Here is a 13,860-nt window from a genome sequence, read left to right as displayed (position 1 = left end):
AAAAAGTGTATAAATTAATTTCAGACAGTTAATAAAGAGAGGTTAAGAGAATAATTATTTTAACGATGGTTTAGATGTAAGTCGCGATGTGTATCTTCTGTGGCAGTGCAATCGAGATAAATCATCTAATCAAATTTCAGTTTCTCATTTATTCTTGATCATATAAGATCATTGTGTGTACAATCAGTGTATGAAAGTACTGTTCATTAAAGATATAGTAGGCCAGAGATATAATAAAGATTATTACACTTCACATAACTTCTCTCTCCCGCGTCTTTCGGCAGCAAGCGATACATAAATGTGTATGTTATACCAACAATTAAAAGACTAGCTATATAATCTTTTTCGTCATCAGTCAGGTGTTTCTTAAGACACCACGATAAGGCAATGCTGTGATTCTGTGGTCACTTGCAAAAAACTTTTTTTCCTTTTATCTACGATATATATATTTTTTTTTCTTTTTTCTACACGGCGTCGAATGTGAGCGAGCTATATATATGGATTTACAGAATTTTTGCAAGCAACCGTTCCTTATTATTTAAATAACCAGTATATAGACGTTTTCGAATTCGTTTATAACATTTATGACGTGAAACAAGTAAAGCAAGATTAATTTATAAACATATATACAAAATTAAAAAGAAAAAAAATAAACAATTTGATAACTTTCTTTCAAGAATAACAGCGTAGACGTTTCATTGCCCTTGGAGCACACCAGTGCATTTATACATGGTACCCTTATTTGATTTAACAAGATGTATCTCAGATATAAATGCACCGTCGCGAGATTAACAATTTTATCAGTTCATATATAATTAAGTAATGCCATGTGATTTCGACTGAACTTTTGTACATGGGCATATGGAAGTGAAGCGAGGGATATAATAACCGCTATATCAGTGCACGCGGATATGTTCTATCGTGTGTGGCCCCGTGAAATAACACACGCTCGAATAGAATAATATTCTGGACGCTTCGAGGTCTGCGATGGTATGCGCAATATAAGATATTTACAACTTATCTACATTATCTACTTTAAAAAAGAGAATCGTGTAACAAAATCTTTTGTAGAAAAACACGAATGATATTTTTATGTACAAAGAGTCTATCGATACCATTTGTCATATGTAATCTACTGAATACGACCTATATAGCAACAGTATATTTAAGAGAGATTCCCTTTTCCTCCTGCTCTTATATAATACATTGTTACATATTCATAAATAGTATAGTTCCATTATTCAGAACATTTCTTATTCTTTTCCATATCAACCGCCAAAAATATATATCGCATTTATATTATAGATTAATGGAAGAGGAACGTGTTCGAACGTTACCTTTTCTTTTAACCGATAATTGAGTAATCTAGATATACATTGGGCAACAAGTAACGTCTGCTCCGCATTCGGTGAGGACATAAACTAATATAGTTATCATATAATATACAGTATATAGTACAACATGATACAATTTAGTTTTGTATTGAATAACTTGGCGATTAGCGGTCTTCTCGTGCGATTCGCGAGAAGTAACAATATACATATGTATTTACGATACTTACAAGGTGATAAAATATTCTCATATTTCTTTCCCTCCATTTCCTTCTCTACACAGGGCTTTACAATTTTCGATTCATTTAACACGTTGGCGTTTCCTGTAGAAACGTTTGAAAAGTAAAACTTTAACAACAATGATGATCAAAATGAAAAAAAAAAAATATATATATATATATATAAATCTGACAAGAAATTCTAATAAATCATATCTGATGAAAATTCTAAGTACAAGATTAACAAAAATGAAAAAAAATCTAAAAAATTTGGAACGAGACAGCATGCTAAGATTCGAAGAAAATTTTAGACAGTCTTACATAAGCAAGTGAAAAATATGTACATGTCTATATCCTGAAAAAAATGCTCAATCTTATAATGTTATAATTGCAGTGAAACCTGTCAATAGATAAGTTAAATATTTTATGTAATTAAGTATTATCGCTGATCAGAGTCCTTCGATTTATGTTCTAATGGCGAGTATTGACTTTGTGGAAGTATGAAACTAGTATTCAACATTGTCAATATGATACATTTGTTCACATTATTTTGCACTTTCGTCGCATTGATACTAGAAATCTTTAAATAAGAATCTTAGCCATACATATTTTCAAAGAAAAATGTCATGATAAAAGTGATAGAAAAATTACATAATAAAAATAGTTCATATTTTATATATGCAACTATTTCTTTGAGGTTTCTAGTTTAATAATCCGCACCTCCGCTCTCCGGTTATGATTTGCAAAAACATTTTCATTAAAAATTCTTTGATTAAATTAGTACAACCATGAGAAACTAACAACTCATTTTCTTACAAAATGAATCGAAACACTAATAAAGTAGTAATTTCAATTACAAATCACATTGGGATTTAAAATCCAATAGCATTTAGAGATTCTTATTTGAAAATTTCTAATTGTTGAATATATATGCGCTATTGCCCACTGCAGATCTAAGAGCGATCGTGCTAATGAGTACAAAAGCCATTATCGCACGTTATTACACTAATTCCGAAAAAAAATATTTTACTAAACCTCTGCTCCTAAATCTCGTACGCCTTGCTCAGCTATCGGCACGTATTTATCCTCGATCTTTATGAGTAGGATGACTTTGTCGACATGCGAACGTCGATTAGGATCGCGATGATTCGGTGACCAACGGTGAACCACGCAACCCTCCATACCTCTCTCTGGTACCCAATGTTGCCAGCCGGAACGACCACCTTGCTGTCGCATTCTCTCGTCTGGCCAAATCACGTCTATACGCCGACCCAAATTGATCGCGTCGTATACTTGATTAGGATCCATAATCTGTGAACAACAGTTGCGACTCATGTAAAAAGAACTTCGATCTTCATGTCATTCTAATTTTGTATATGCAAAGTTGATTTAGATAATTTGTAACAACCGCGCGCATAATAGTATTAAATAATAAAATACATTTCAATAAAGTACAAATTCAAACGTAATTTAACATGTCAGAGATCTTTCCCTGTAAACGGTTAATAGGATAGATAGAACTTAGAAATTTTATATTTAATTCATCAGAAGAATCGATATAAAATAATATAATAAATAATATAATAAATATGAATGCTGTTAAAATACTTACGCGAACTCTTTGAAAAACTTCCTCTTTCTCGAGCTTGCTAGAGAAACTTGTCTCGCTCTTCGTTTCCGTTTTAATATCGCTATTACTGAGCAATCCAGCCAGGCTGGCGAGGGTTGAACTGGTTGGTTTCCCGACGGAAGCGAGTGAGCCTCTGTTACCACCAAGAGAACCTGTATTCGCACGACCGAGAGATCCTCGACCAGTCGAACCGCCGATCTGACAGCCAGATTCCATCGATTGCGAACCAGAAGTATTATGACCCGATTGAGCATAGCCTACATTCGTAAGCATGTATAATAAGTATGAAAATATATATCTATTGCATCAATGTTGAAAATCATTAAAAAATCAAATTTTTAATATAGCAAAAAAAGAATTAAGATATCTTAAAAGACTTAAAAAAAAGACAGAGGTTACGGTCTATTCTGATTGTATCTACTGTATCTTAACTATAATTTTAAATATAATTATAAATTTTTTTCTTATATTAAGTTCAATGAAATAATTAACAGTGCATCAAAGAATTAACTAAACTGATTGATTAATAATTGTAAATACCAGAGTGTATGTTGTAAGTAGTCATCGCGTATACTCCGTCATTCCCGAAACCTCCATCATCTTGGGAGCCAGTGCCACCCGAGGAACAACCTTGACCACATCTTCTTCTTATTCTAGAAACATGCAATGTTGAATTATTAGATTCCAATTTAAATTAAAAGTTGAATTAATAAATTGAATCGAGACATAAATCAGTTAGAGGCGAAAAATTATCTTCATTCTATACGTATGTACCTTCTCCACAATTTCAACACGGTGCTTTTTATGGTACCAAAAGTCAATGGTCCTCCGATTATCGAGCACAATTGTTCGTTGGTCTCGGCGTAACTGGTCGTCAACGGAGAGACATAAATCGGATATCCAATCGGCTGGTCGCAAGAACTGTTGATTATATTTCTCAGTGCTTGTTTGGCATTCTGTATAGAACCGCGCTCTGGATTTCTATTCCTCAGGTATACCAATTCCTGCTGTTGGCCGGCCCAGAGTCCGCGGACACACTCGCGATTCATCTTGATCACTCGGAAGCTCAAGTAACGTTTGTTAAGCATTATTACTTTGTACTCGTCTATACCGTCATCGAGTACATGTCTGAAAGTTTCGAATGTTTATGTTAATCGCAATGTAGTGCATTTCATATACTTTGAATTATAATGCAAACCTGAGTGCCAAAAGGCTGGGCGCACCACTCAAGACTGCGTTCCTCCAAAGTGGATCTGCCTCATGACTGATGACGAGATTCTGATCATGATTGTCAATAGCCTCAAAGAGCGCTGGCGATTCGATGTATTGTTCCGGACTCATAAAATGATCTTGATGCAGTTTCAAGGCCATTCTTATTCCCTTAGCGACCACGCTGCGCAATAAATCGACATCGTGCAGCACCCATTCGTCGCGAACTGACGTTATCCGAAAATCTCCTATCATCATATATAAATATTTGTGTATGTGCAGGATATACCACTAGTTGTAGAAGTTCAAAGAAAAACTCATTTCATAATTTAAGCAGAGAAATGCAACCATAAAAAAAGCAACCAAAAAATTATTTTAGGACGCGCGAACATTATACATTAAATATATCAGGGAATTTAAATATATTATGTTAAAAAATGTATAACATTTGTAAAAAAACAATTTTTAGAATACAAAAACAAAGTATTATACCTTTAAATAACGCGTGTAGCCCGTAGAGAAAGAATTCAACACCCGATAATGTGTTGTGAGATGCAGCACCTAACACGCGTCTTCCTAACAGACTCAATGAGAGACACAGAGATACGAGATATGAATCACGTGTTCTATCCAGCGACTGAAAGCATAATAACGTGAAATATATTTAAAAAAAATTATGATTTTCATATAAATAAATCATTTCTTTAGCATACTATAAAATTTTCCATTTAATTGTTCATCTCCTTAGTACTATAAAATCGTCATTTTAATACTTTGAGAATGTATAATTTTTTATAAATCTTACTTATACTTTAAATAATTTTTTATATAATTTTTTTTCTCCTGCAATTAAGAAATAAATACATCTCGTAGCCTCAGATCGATATTGTACAAAATTTAAATTATTTATCTACATATTTACAGTACCAAAAGATGCAATCATCTCCATATTTTTTCGAATGATTAACGCATTAATGTATGTAGATAATGTCAAAATTTTCTAAGTTTTGTTATTTTAGTATTAAACTGACGAAATAATATGAATATTACTAATGTATCACCTTATCTTGTTTACCAGCGCAATATTGTATCCAGTCGAGATAAACATTGCAGAAGCTGTTCCGCGTGATACCGCTCGCTCGGAAGTCAAAATCTTCGTCGATATTTACATTAAAAACGGGATCGAGATCAACAAAGTTCTTGTCGAGCGTTGGCTTGAGCGCATCGACAATGTCTGGATTTTCGAGCCACTGCTTCAGCTTGGGCGACTTCACGGCGTAGAAGACGATACTCTTGACATAGTAAGTAACCAACACCTTGCGAAACTCAAACACCTGCAGCATAGAACCCGCCGAATTGTCGGAAATCGAATATCCTTCGAGCACATATTTGGCACTCGCGACTTCCCAAGCGAGCCAGCGTTGACTGAAGGCCGCGTTCACGCTAAGTACATTCGACAGATGACCCATTTCGCAGCAGCAGCAGTTGTCGTTGTCCTCGATACCCTCCGAGATTGCTTCCACCTAAAAATAGATAAAAAGTCATGTTGGCATTCAAGTTCAAAAAGTTAAAATGTAAAAAAAAAAATCGTAGAATTTCGAATGTACCTCTCTTTGCTGGCAATATGTCCCTCGGAATTCGAGACCTCTGAGCTGAAATGTCACCAGTCCATTACCCAATTGAATTATATGCACCAAGCAGTTCAAATAATCTGACGCGAGCAGAAAGCAGTCGCCCTGCTCCACGTTTCCCCATCGACCGAGTGCGAGATCACCGCAGAGACTGTGCTGGAGAGAGCGCGTGAGTTGTTCGTAAAATATCGAGTTTAGATTGTTGTCGTCGGCTCCCAGATTGCGCTCCAAATGCGAGGACATTCGCGTGTTTGAATGGTCCACCCTCCTGGTCTTGTAGTCTCTCTCCCAGAACTTGACGGGTCGTACGTACGACGAGATGAAAATCGCGCTGCCTAGCAACGGATTTAGAGGCGTGCTGAGCATCGCTGAGATGCCGGCCTGGAGGAAGAGCATCGCCGAGTGTGGCACGGAGAAGGGTTGGGCAAACGCATGGAATGCACTGCCCCAAGTGATTTGCCAGGGCGCGATGTACGTGACGACGAAACGTATCTTCAGAAGTAGTTCGTGGATCTTGGCGAACGCGATTCCCGTAACAAAGTAGTCCATCAGGAATGTTTCGCTCAAATTACTAAAGTCTAGTTGGAAGAAAAGCACCGCGAAGACTAGGACGAGGTAGCGTGTGGACGGGTCTGAGTACGCCGATCTGAGGGACTTGAGACCGCACACGACGACAATGAGCGCGCCCACGCTCTCGCCAAATTTGTCTGCGATCTTCGACGAACATTCGGTGAGCGCGCCTAGGAAGACAACCGGATAAAGAATGTTTCGTTCGAGAAAGCACAGGCATACGTAAGCCTTCTCAAACCACATGATTCTCACTGGCTCGCGCACTTCAAATTGCGCGTGCTCATGGCTGCGCAACACCGGCCTTGATAGGCACAGCCACGGCAGCTGCTTGCGTAGCTGCGGCACAATATAATGTAGAAGAAAACCCAGGCAGCTGACAATGCTACATAATACCGGATTGAGTTCCGGTTGTAGAGCAGTAAACACTGTCGTACGATGAATACCGAAAGACAGAGTGCCAATTACCGCGCATACGATTACGTCGTTCTTTAGTCTGGCGTTTACGGTTAGACGGAGCTTCTCCGGTAACGGATCTACCAGTTCGGTGTCCGACATTTGTTCACCCACTTTGATTTTCACATCCTTCTTCCTGCCAGACAACTTACTTTTGGCCTCTTTATAACTCGCAGCCACATTGTCACGTTGCGACGATGTATTCTCGATAATTTTCGCTTCCTTCTCCTCCACATATCGGTCTCCTATCTCTAGTGGCCATAAATTCGTCTTGAGGATATCCCATATCACAGTTGGATCAGAGGACGATCGGCTCAAATGATAAGATATCGCGACGAGCAGACCAACGAATATGGAGAATAAAATATGCTGCGAGGACTTGGGCTCGAGGAGCGCGCCATAGGCGAATCCATAAAGGATAAGGACGGCGACTAAGCTGCGGCATAGACAGTATAACGATGACACCAGACTAGTGGTCGCGTTGCCACCAAATATATGAATATCCAAATGTTCGCAGACGTACATGAGGAACGTATTGATCTGTGGAAATAATCCTAAGGAGAACACGATCGGAAAACACAGCAAAAATATTAGCAGAACGTTTCGCACTTGCAGTATAAGATCATAATCAGCGACGCGCAATCCGTAGACGCGAAAATCAGACGATTTAAAGTTCCTCAGTATCTCGTTAAAGATCAGAATCAGAATCGAGCACAAAATGTAGTACGCAGGCCTGGAGAACACTATAATGCGATTAAAGCCATGCGTGGGCGATGCGGCATCGGGCTGGACCGATTTGAGTAGTGAGTACTGGCAGCCGGCCGTCACGAAGCAGAATATAAATGCAAAGATGTCCCGATAGAAGCCCTGTTGAAGCAGCAGAAGGCCCAGTCCTGCGACCGTGCCCGCCAGGAATGTAGATACGATGGTCTCTAACACGGTCAAGTTACGATCGAGCAGAGCTAGCAGGGCGAGACGATCAAAGCGCACCTTGACATGTGGTAGCTTGCCGATTTTCCATTTGTAGTAGTGTCTGGTTTGCTTAGGTTTGGAGCCATCAGAGCCATCCAGGCCATCGACGAAGCGATTCCATGACAGACTCGTATTTATGTCGGGTTCCTGATGCGGCAATGTCAGTACAGGCATGCGGCTATTGGGATCCGACTGATACTGATTCAGAGTCATATTGCCCAGTAGATTCTGTAACCTTCGATTTCTGTCGGCCATCGAGTCTGAGCGCGCGATTAGCGTATGATGAAAGTGTTCGCGTTCCGAATTCTCGCCGAGCGTGCATTGATTTGAGCTGCCAGTGTTCGAGGAAATTAGATTCGACGGCGGCGAGCTCTGCGTTTTGGTCTGATTGCTCGCCGGACTCGACAGTACTGGCGGTGTGTCAATTATCACCGTTAGACCGGCAGAGTTGAGCGATAAACTGCTATAACTGTTACTAAGCGAATCAGCAAGCTCCCAATTCGTAGCATCGTAGTGTATATTCTGATTGAGTTGCTGACGCAGTAGAGTGTTTAGCAATTTCTCATTGTGCGGATTAGCAGGCATTTGTGTCATCGCCGCCGCGGCAGCCACGTCTGAACAACCTTTTTCGTCAAACGTGTAGGCTAGCCAGCGACCATTATCGTCGCGAAAGTAATGCACAGCTCCCTCCGAGGTGTCGTTTTGATTAGTGGCTAAGTGATATTCGCCACTAGAAATCAGACCAAACAACGCGGTCAACGGCACAACATTGTCGTCGCGATTAGACATGCTGCGCGGTCCACGATGAGTACGATTAGGATGTTTTAATCGTCCATACCTGCTGCGAGAGTTCCGATTCTCGGAGCTACGACTTAGTCGCATTTCCGATGATGCGGCGCTCGATTGACCAGGCAGATCGCGGCCGGAATTGTTCAGTAACGCTGCTAGCAACGGTGGCGCCGGATTCGGTAAGAGCGTGCTTAACTCGTTGTTCGAACCGCTAGTCTGCTCGAATTTACCAGCTCGCCTTCTGGCCTTCTCCCGTCGTACTTCAAGATAACGTTTGAAATTCTCTCGCGGTTGTTCGACGCTCGACACAATATTGTCATCTGTAGCGTCCGACGCGGCGGGTTTTGGACGGCTTTGCTTGGGGATCGCTCCCTGATGGCGCTTGGTGGTATTGTCCACTTCCAGCTGCGGCAGCAGTTTTCGCTTTACCTCGTTCTCGATACTGAGAGTGGTTGTACTGGATGATCCTGAATCAGGTTCTTTAGTGTGAAGATCTACACAAATCAGTAAAAAAAAGTACTTAGAAAATTTTCGTCGATTCTATAGTTTGATCAGCGCTAAAAGCTCAGTCAGTTTTAAAATTTATTTTATCATAAATATCATGTTGAATGTTATCGTGAATTAAGAATTATACGCGAAGTGCTAAATAAATGCTCATCAGCCTATCAAATCTATCGTGAATTTTTAAACTTATCTTCTCAACGATATTTTAGCTCTACAATACGTCCAACTTACAATCTGTACTAGCCGTTTGTAGGCTTTCTGACGTATCCGTATCATCAGAGCGAGTGAAAGTCCAAAATACTGGCAGCACGAATTAGAAAAACGTAATAGTATAAAGCTTGCATAGCAAAAAATAATTGGACTAGATTTTTTTTCTTTACCTAAGAAGCATGTTTTTGTTTACATTAAACTTACTCTTACTCGTCCATGGCTCCACCGGACAATCTCCGCTCTCGAATAACCAATCTATTCCGACTACGCTTCCTGAATTGAGTGGATCTTCCGCATTCTTGGATTTATCCAATCGCTTCTCCTTACTTTTTTCACCGTCTGAAAATTCATGACTGCTCTGGCTGGCATTACTATATCTTCTTTTCACACCAGATTTTGATTCATCAAGCAAAGCATCTCGAGAGTTTGCTGAGTTATTGTCTATTCCATTGTCGTCGTTAAACCTAGAAGATAATATAAAAGATAATATCAATATGAGCGCGCTTTAATATATGTTTAAATAAGACATTAAAATGTCTGTGTTATATTTGATGATACACATCATTGGAGAATACCTCGAAAATCTATCTTCGAATCTGCCGGCACTGAGACTTCTGTCTCTATTAGATGTAGCGTTTGCATCGTTCATGTTTTTCCGCGTAAGTAATGGGCTATAAGAGTCTCGCAGACTGAATCCTCCTGAACTTTCATTAGCAAATTGTTCATCGCTCTGTTCAGCTATTGGATGCACTATTTCAGATCCATAACTAAGATATGGTAAGAGTTGTAACTGGTTTCTCTTCAATGTGTTTTGTGGTAAGACCTTCAATATTTCAACATTCAACATTCTACGTTTTATTTATATTATAAATATATATCTTGAGATAAAATACTTATGCGTAAAAAGATACTTTATAAAACAAAAAAAAATACTTTATAATAATTGTTTACCTTTTTGTTAATTGTTTCAAGACTTTGGGGATGAAGGGGCAGGTTATTATCATCAGTATTATTTATATTTTTACTAGTAGCACCAATTGTTTCAAGACTTTGTGGATGTACCAGTTGTTGATGCGGTTTTTTTGTAATGACCTTCAAATTAGAAATGACATTTTTTATCTCATTAAGAAACAAGATGCTATAAAAATTTCAAACATTATTTACACATCCATATTCAAAATATTAATGAAATTTAGAAATAAGGTAGAGATTTTTACCTCTAACGATTGTGGATGAGACGAAATTTTATTGTTGTCTGTATCTCCCTTTTTTGATATAATTTCTAAGCTCTGCGGATGATCATTTATCAGATGTGGTTCCATTGGTATGGAATTGGAGTTGAGTCTACGAACGCTTTGGTTGGATTTCCAGTATGGATAATCGTCACCAGGATGTTCCAATTCTAAAGAACTAGTTTGTTTTATTTGACTCTCCGATCCAGTTTTTCCGAGACTTTGCTTAGAATGTCGATTTCTAGAATCCTCAGGTGCATGCCGACATAATTTACGCGGTCCCGGTCTATCTTCCTCCGCTATCACTACACACTTTTGTCGCAACAATTTCCATTCTGTAGATAAATATTACAATCATTTATATTAATTATCTCTTTTATTTGTTCACATGCATATTAGATACAATTAAATATTTGATTACCATTTATAATATTCTTAAAACGTGGCTCATGATATTGTGCAGAAACTAATTCAGCTTCATGTACATTAATGCTGGTAACCATTGGTTTATTAAGTTGCTGCGCCTCTTCCGAACTTTCCGAACTGTTTTTTCTATGTATTTCTACCTTTAAATCTATGGTTGAACTAGGTTTATCACGATTATATTCAGATGTTATGCTATCTGCATCGGCATTCTGTATATTTGGTTCTATATATGAATTACGTGATGAACATTCTACAGGTGGTGTATCTGTTTTACCTAGGGACAAATTATAAAAAAAAAAAATAAAAAATATATTACACATGCAATCTCTTTTGGACAGCAAATAAAAAAATATATATAATTATATTTATTTTATTATATTATTATATACTATTATAAATTATTTATGTAAATCTTTCTAAACAAAAAAAAATTATTTAACTTAGTTATTATAATGTAAAAAACTTTGTTACTTCTCTCAAAAATCTGATGTCTATATATATAGTATTTTTTTCATATGAGAAATCAAATATGATAATGATAATTTAATTGATCTTTAAATTATGCACACAAATGTTCAAACCATTCAAAACTTGTAGCTCTATGCCATGGCCCATCTGATCTTGTGACTGTTCCCTTGATTTATTATGGCCTGCTCGTTTCTTCTCACTCTCAGACTTTTGTTGACTGATGGTTTGATTTGATTCTTCCAAACATTCTGTTGTATCATATACACAGTGTAGAGCGTGATTCATACACTTTATTGTTCCAAAAACGACGACAAATGATGAACAATATGCCAGCCAAACATATAATGTAGGAGGAAAATACTAAAACACATGAAACAGTCTTTAATACACTTGTCATACAGCAAATTACATAAAAAAAAATATGACTCTTCTCATTATCCAATGGCAGAAAGTCTATATAAACACATTTTAAGAGATTTTTAAATATATATTTACAGACATTATAGCCGTGTTTCTTTCAAAAACGACATAAATCAAACTGCGACGACTTTTCAAGTTAAAAATAGATGATTTAATTAAAAAGAATTTAAAGGTCTCTATGCGAGAGATTTAAAGGTCCCTATGCAATTTTTAAATAAACAGCTGCACAAACATACAGGATGTCGCGTTTTTTTTTTACCAGATAGATCGTGAACGGCAGACAAAGCAGGAACAGCCAGATGTATAGGTGGAAGGTGTTGGAGAAAACATCGAGATGCGGATCGTAAAACCAGCCACCCGTCAGGCTCGCCCAGACGCCTTGTCTCAGAATCTCCAATGTTTGCGAACCCATATTCCCAGTGGCCGAGGAGACCGAGCTGTCTCACCATCTTCCCATAACGTCCCTTAACGTCCGACGATTTTGCTCGCGATAACGCTCGGTATCGTCAGCTCCTCGACACGGCCAGACGCACAGCGAACAGCGAGACGACGTTGCATCTTATTTTGTGTTCCCGTTAATCGATGGATTTGACGCACACACGGCTCACGGTCAGACCACGCACCACCACCACAGATGAACCTTGGCCCGTAAAAATCCGAGGGAAAGAGGAGCGGAGAGATGTCACACGGGGAGATGCGGAGATGTGACTCGTCGCCGACTGTGGCGCTTTTACATTTGTTCTCGAAACCTTCTATCATTTGCCACTGTCGACAAAATAGTTTACAGTATTGCCGATAATAACTGACGTTGAGATACAAATCTCGAAGATAGAAGTGATCTGTCTTATCGGCAGTATTTTGTGGACAGTCCGCGAATTCCGAGCAGAGGATAAACTTGATTGTCAATTGTATTTGACAATATATCCTTATATCTAGCGTAGAAAATTAAAGCTTCTTGGGATCAATTCCATTTATGTATGTGTTAAAATGTAATAATGGTTTACTCTAGAAATATTTTCAGAATCTTTATATAATATAAAAATTATAGGGGCTAATTTATCAGCAATAACACGTGAAATAAAATATTAGATAGAAATATTTATTAAATACTATCGATATAATATCTCTCTCTCTCTCTCTCTCTCTCTCTCTCTTTCTCTTCTTATATATAAAACATTATATAAAACATATACGAATGAAAACGCGTTTCCGATATAATATTTATATTTTTAGTAGCCAATTTTCTTGCGATTTTTTTAATGTCCCTTACGCACTCCGCATTTTGCTCAAAGTCCTCACATACGATGTCCGATAGAATACATGTGCGATGCATATCGAATCTGAAACAAGTAAATAAATTTTATCATTACACGAATGAAAAGTATTTAAATGTTAATTTTTTTAGGGATCGAGACTTTTCTGGATTAATATAATTTCTATGTAATAATATAACACAGACGTATTTTTTTATTACAGATATATAATTTACATATAAATTAAGTGACAATAAATGCAGAATTATTACACATAATACTTTTTTTCATTTTTTTAATAAAGCGTCAATCAAAACTGCTGTTAATAAATCAAGTTAAATACAAATCTGATAGTTAAATACAAATTTGATAGGCTTTAATCCAACGTAAAGTTAATTCTCGAGGATAAGGCTTCCTGAAAAAATTAAATTGTATGTATAATATGCTATAATAATTACTTCAATCGCATGACACCTCTCGTCGCTTGTCATCGATTAACATTTCCGGACCCATAGAGAGAGAAGAGATCCCTGTTTTCCAAATA

The 13,860-nt window shown here is 37.6% G+C and overlaps 2 protein-coding genes across 2 annotated transcripts in view; one reads left to right on the top strand and one right to left on the bottom strand.

Moving 5' to 3' along the window:
* Positions 1 to 13,860, top strand: part of LOC126852760 (uncharacterized) — a 108,680-nt gene that overhangs the window by 58,128 nt on the left and 36,692 nt on the right. The gene's annotated exons all lie outside the window — the stretch shown is intronic.
* On the bottom strand, positions 130 to 12,828 carry LOC126852714 (pecanex-like protein 1). The gene is made up of 15 exons (XM_050597778.1): positions 12,323 to 12,828; positions 11,757 to 12,003; positions 11,171 to 11,449; positions 10,735 to 11,084; positions 10,469 to 10,609; positions 10,093 to 10,340; positions 9,722 to 9,981; positions 5,996 to 9,297; positions 5,450 to 5,911; positions 4,881 to 5,025; positions 4,378 to 4,636; positions 3,954 to 4,307; positions 3,720 to 3,832; positions 3,162 to 3,436; positions 130 to 2,860 (listed from the first exon to the last, which is right to left on the bottom strand). The coding sequence occupies exons 1-15, from the start codon at positions 12,473 to 12,475 to the stop codon at positions 2,579 to 2,581; spliced, it is 6,870 nt and encodes a 2,289-aa protein (XP_050453735.1). The 5' UTR covers positions 12,476 to 12,828; the 3' UTR covers positions 130 to 2,578.

This window comes from Cataglyphis hispanica, chromosome 11, assembly GCF_021464435.1.
Source record: "Cataglyphis hispanica isolate Lineage 1 chromosome 11, ULB_Chis1_1.0, whole genome shotgun sequence".
Classification (NCBI taxonomy): domain Eukaryota; kingdom Metazoa; phylum Arthropoda; class Insecta; order Hymenoptera; family Formicidae; genus Cataglyphis; species Cataglyphis hispanica.
Note: the sequence above shows the minus strand (reverse complement) of the source record. Positions and strands in the feature narration are given on the sequence as shown.

What these genes read in the sequence shown, in the direction of transcription:
- LOC126852714 (XM_050597778.1), bottom strand. Translation starts at nt 12,475, where the DNA reads ATGGGTTCGCAAACATTGGAGATTCTGAGACAAGGCGTCTGGGCGAGC. An exon ending in TTTTAAGAATATTATAAATG is followed by an intron (nt 11,085 to 11,170) that starts GTAATCAAATAT and finishes ATTTATCTACAG; the next exon opens with AATGGAAATTGTTGCGACAA. An exon ending in TACTTACAACATACACTCTG is followed by an intron (nt 3,437 to 3,719) that starts GTATTTACAATT and finishes TTACGAATGTAG; the next exon opens with GCTATGCTCAATCGGGTCAT.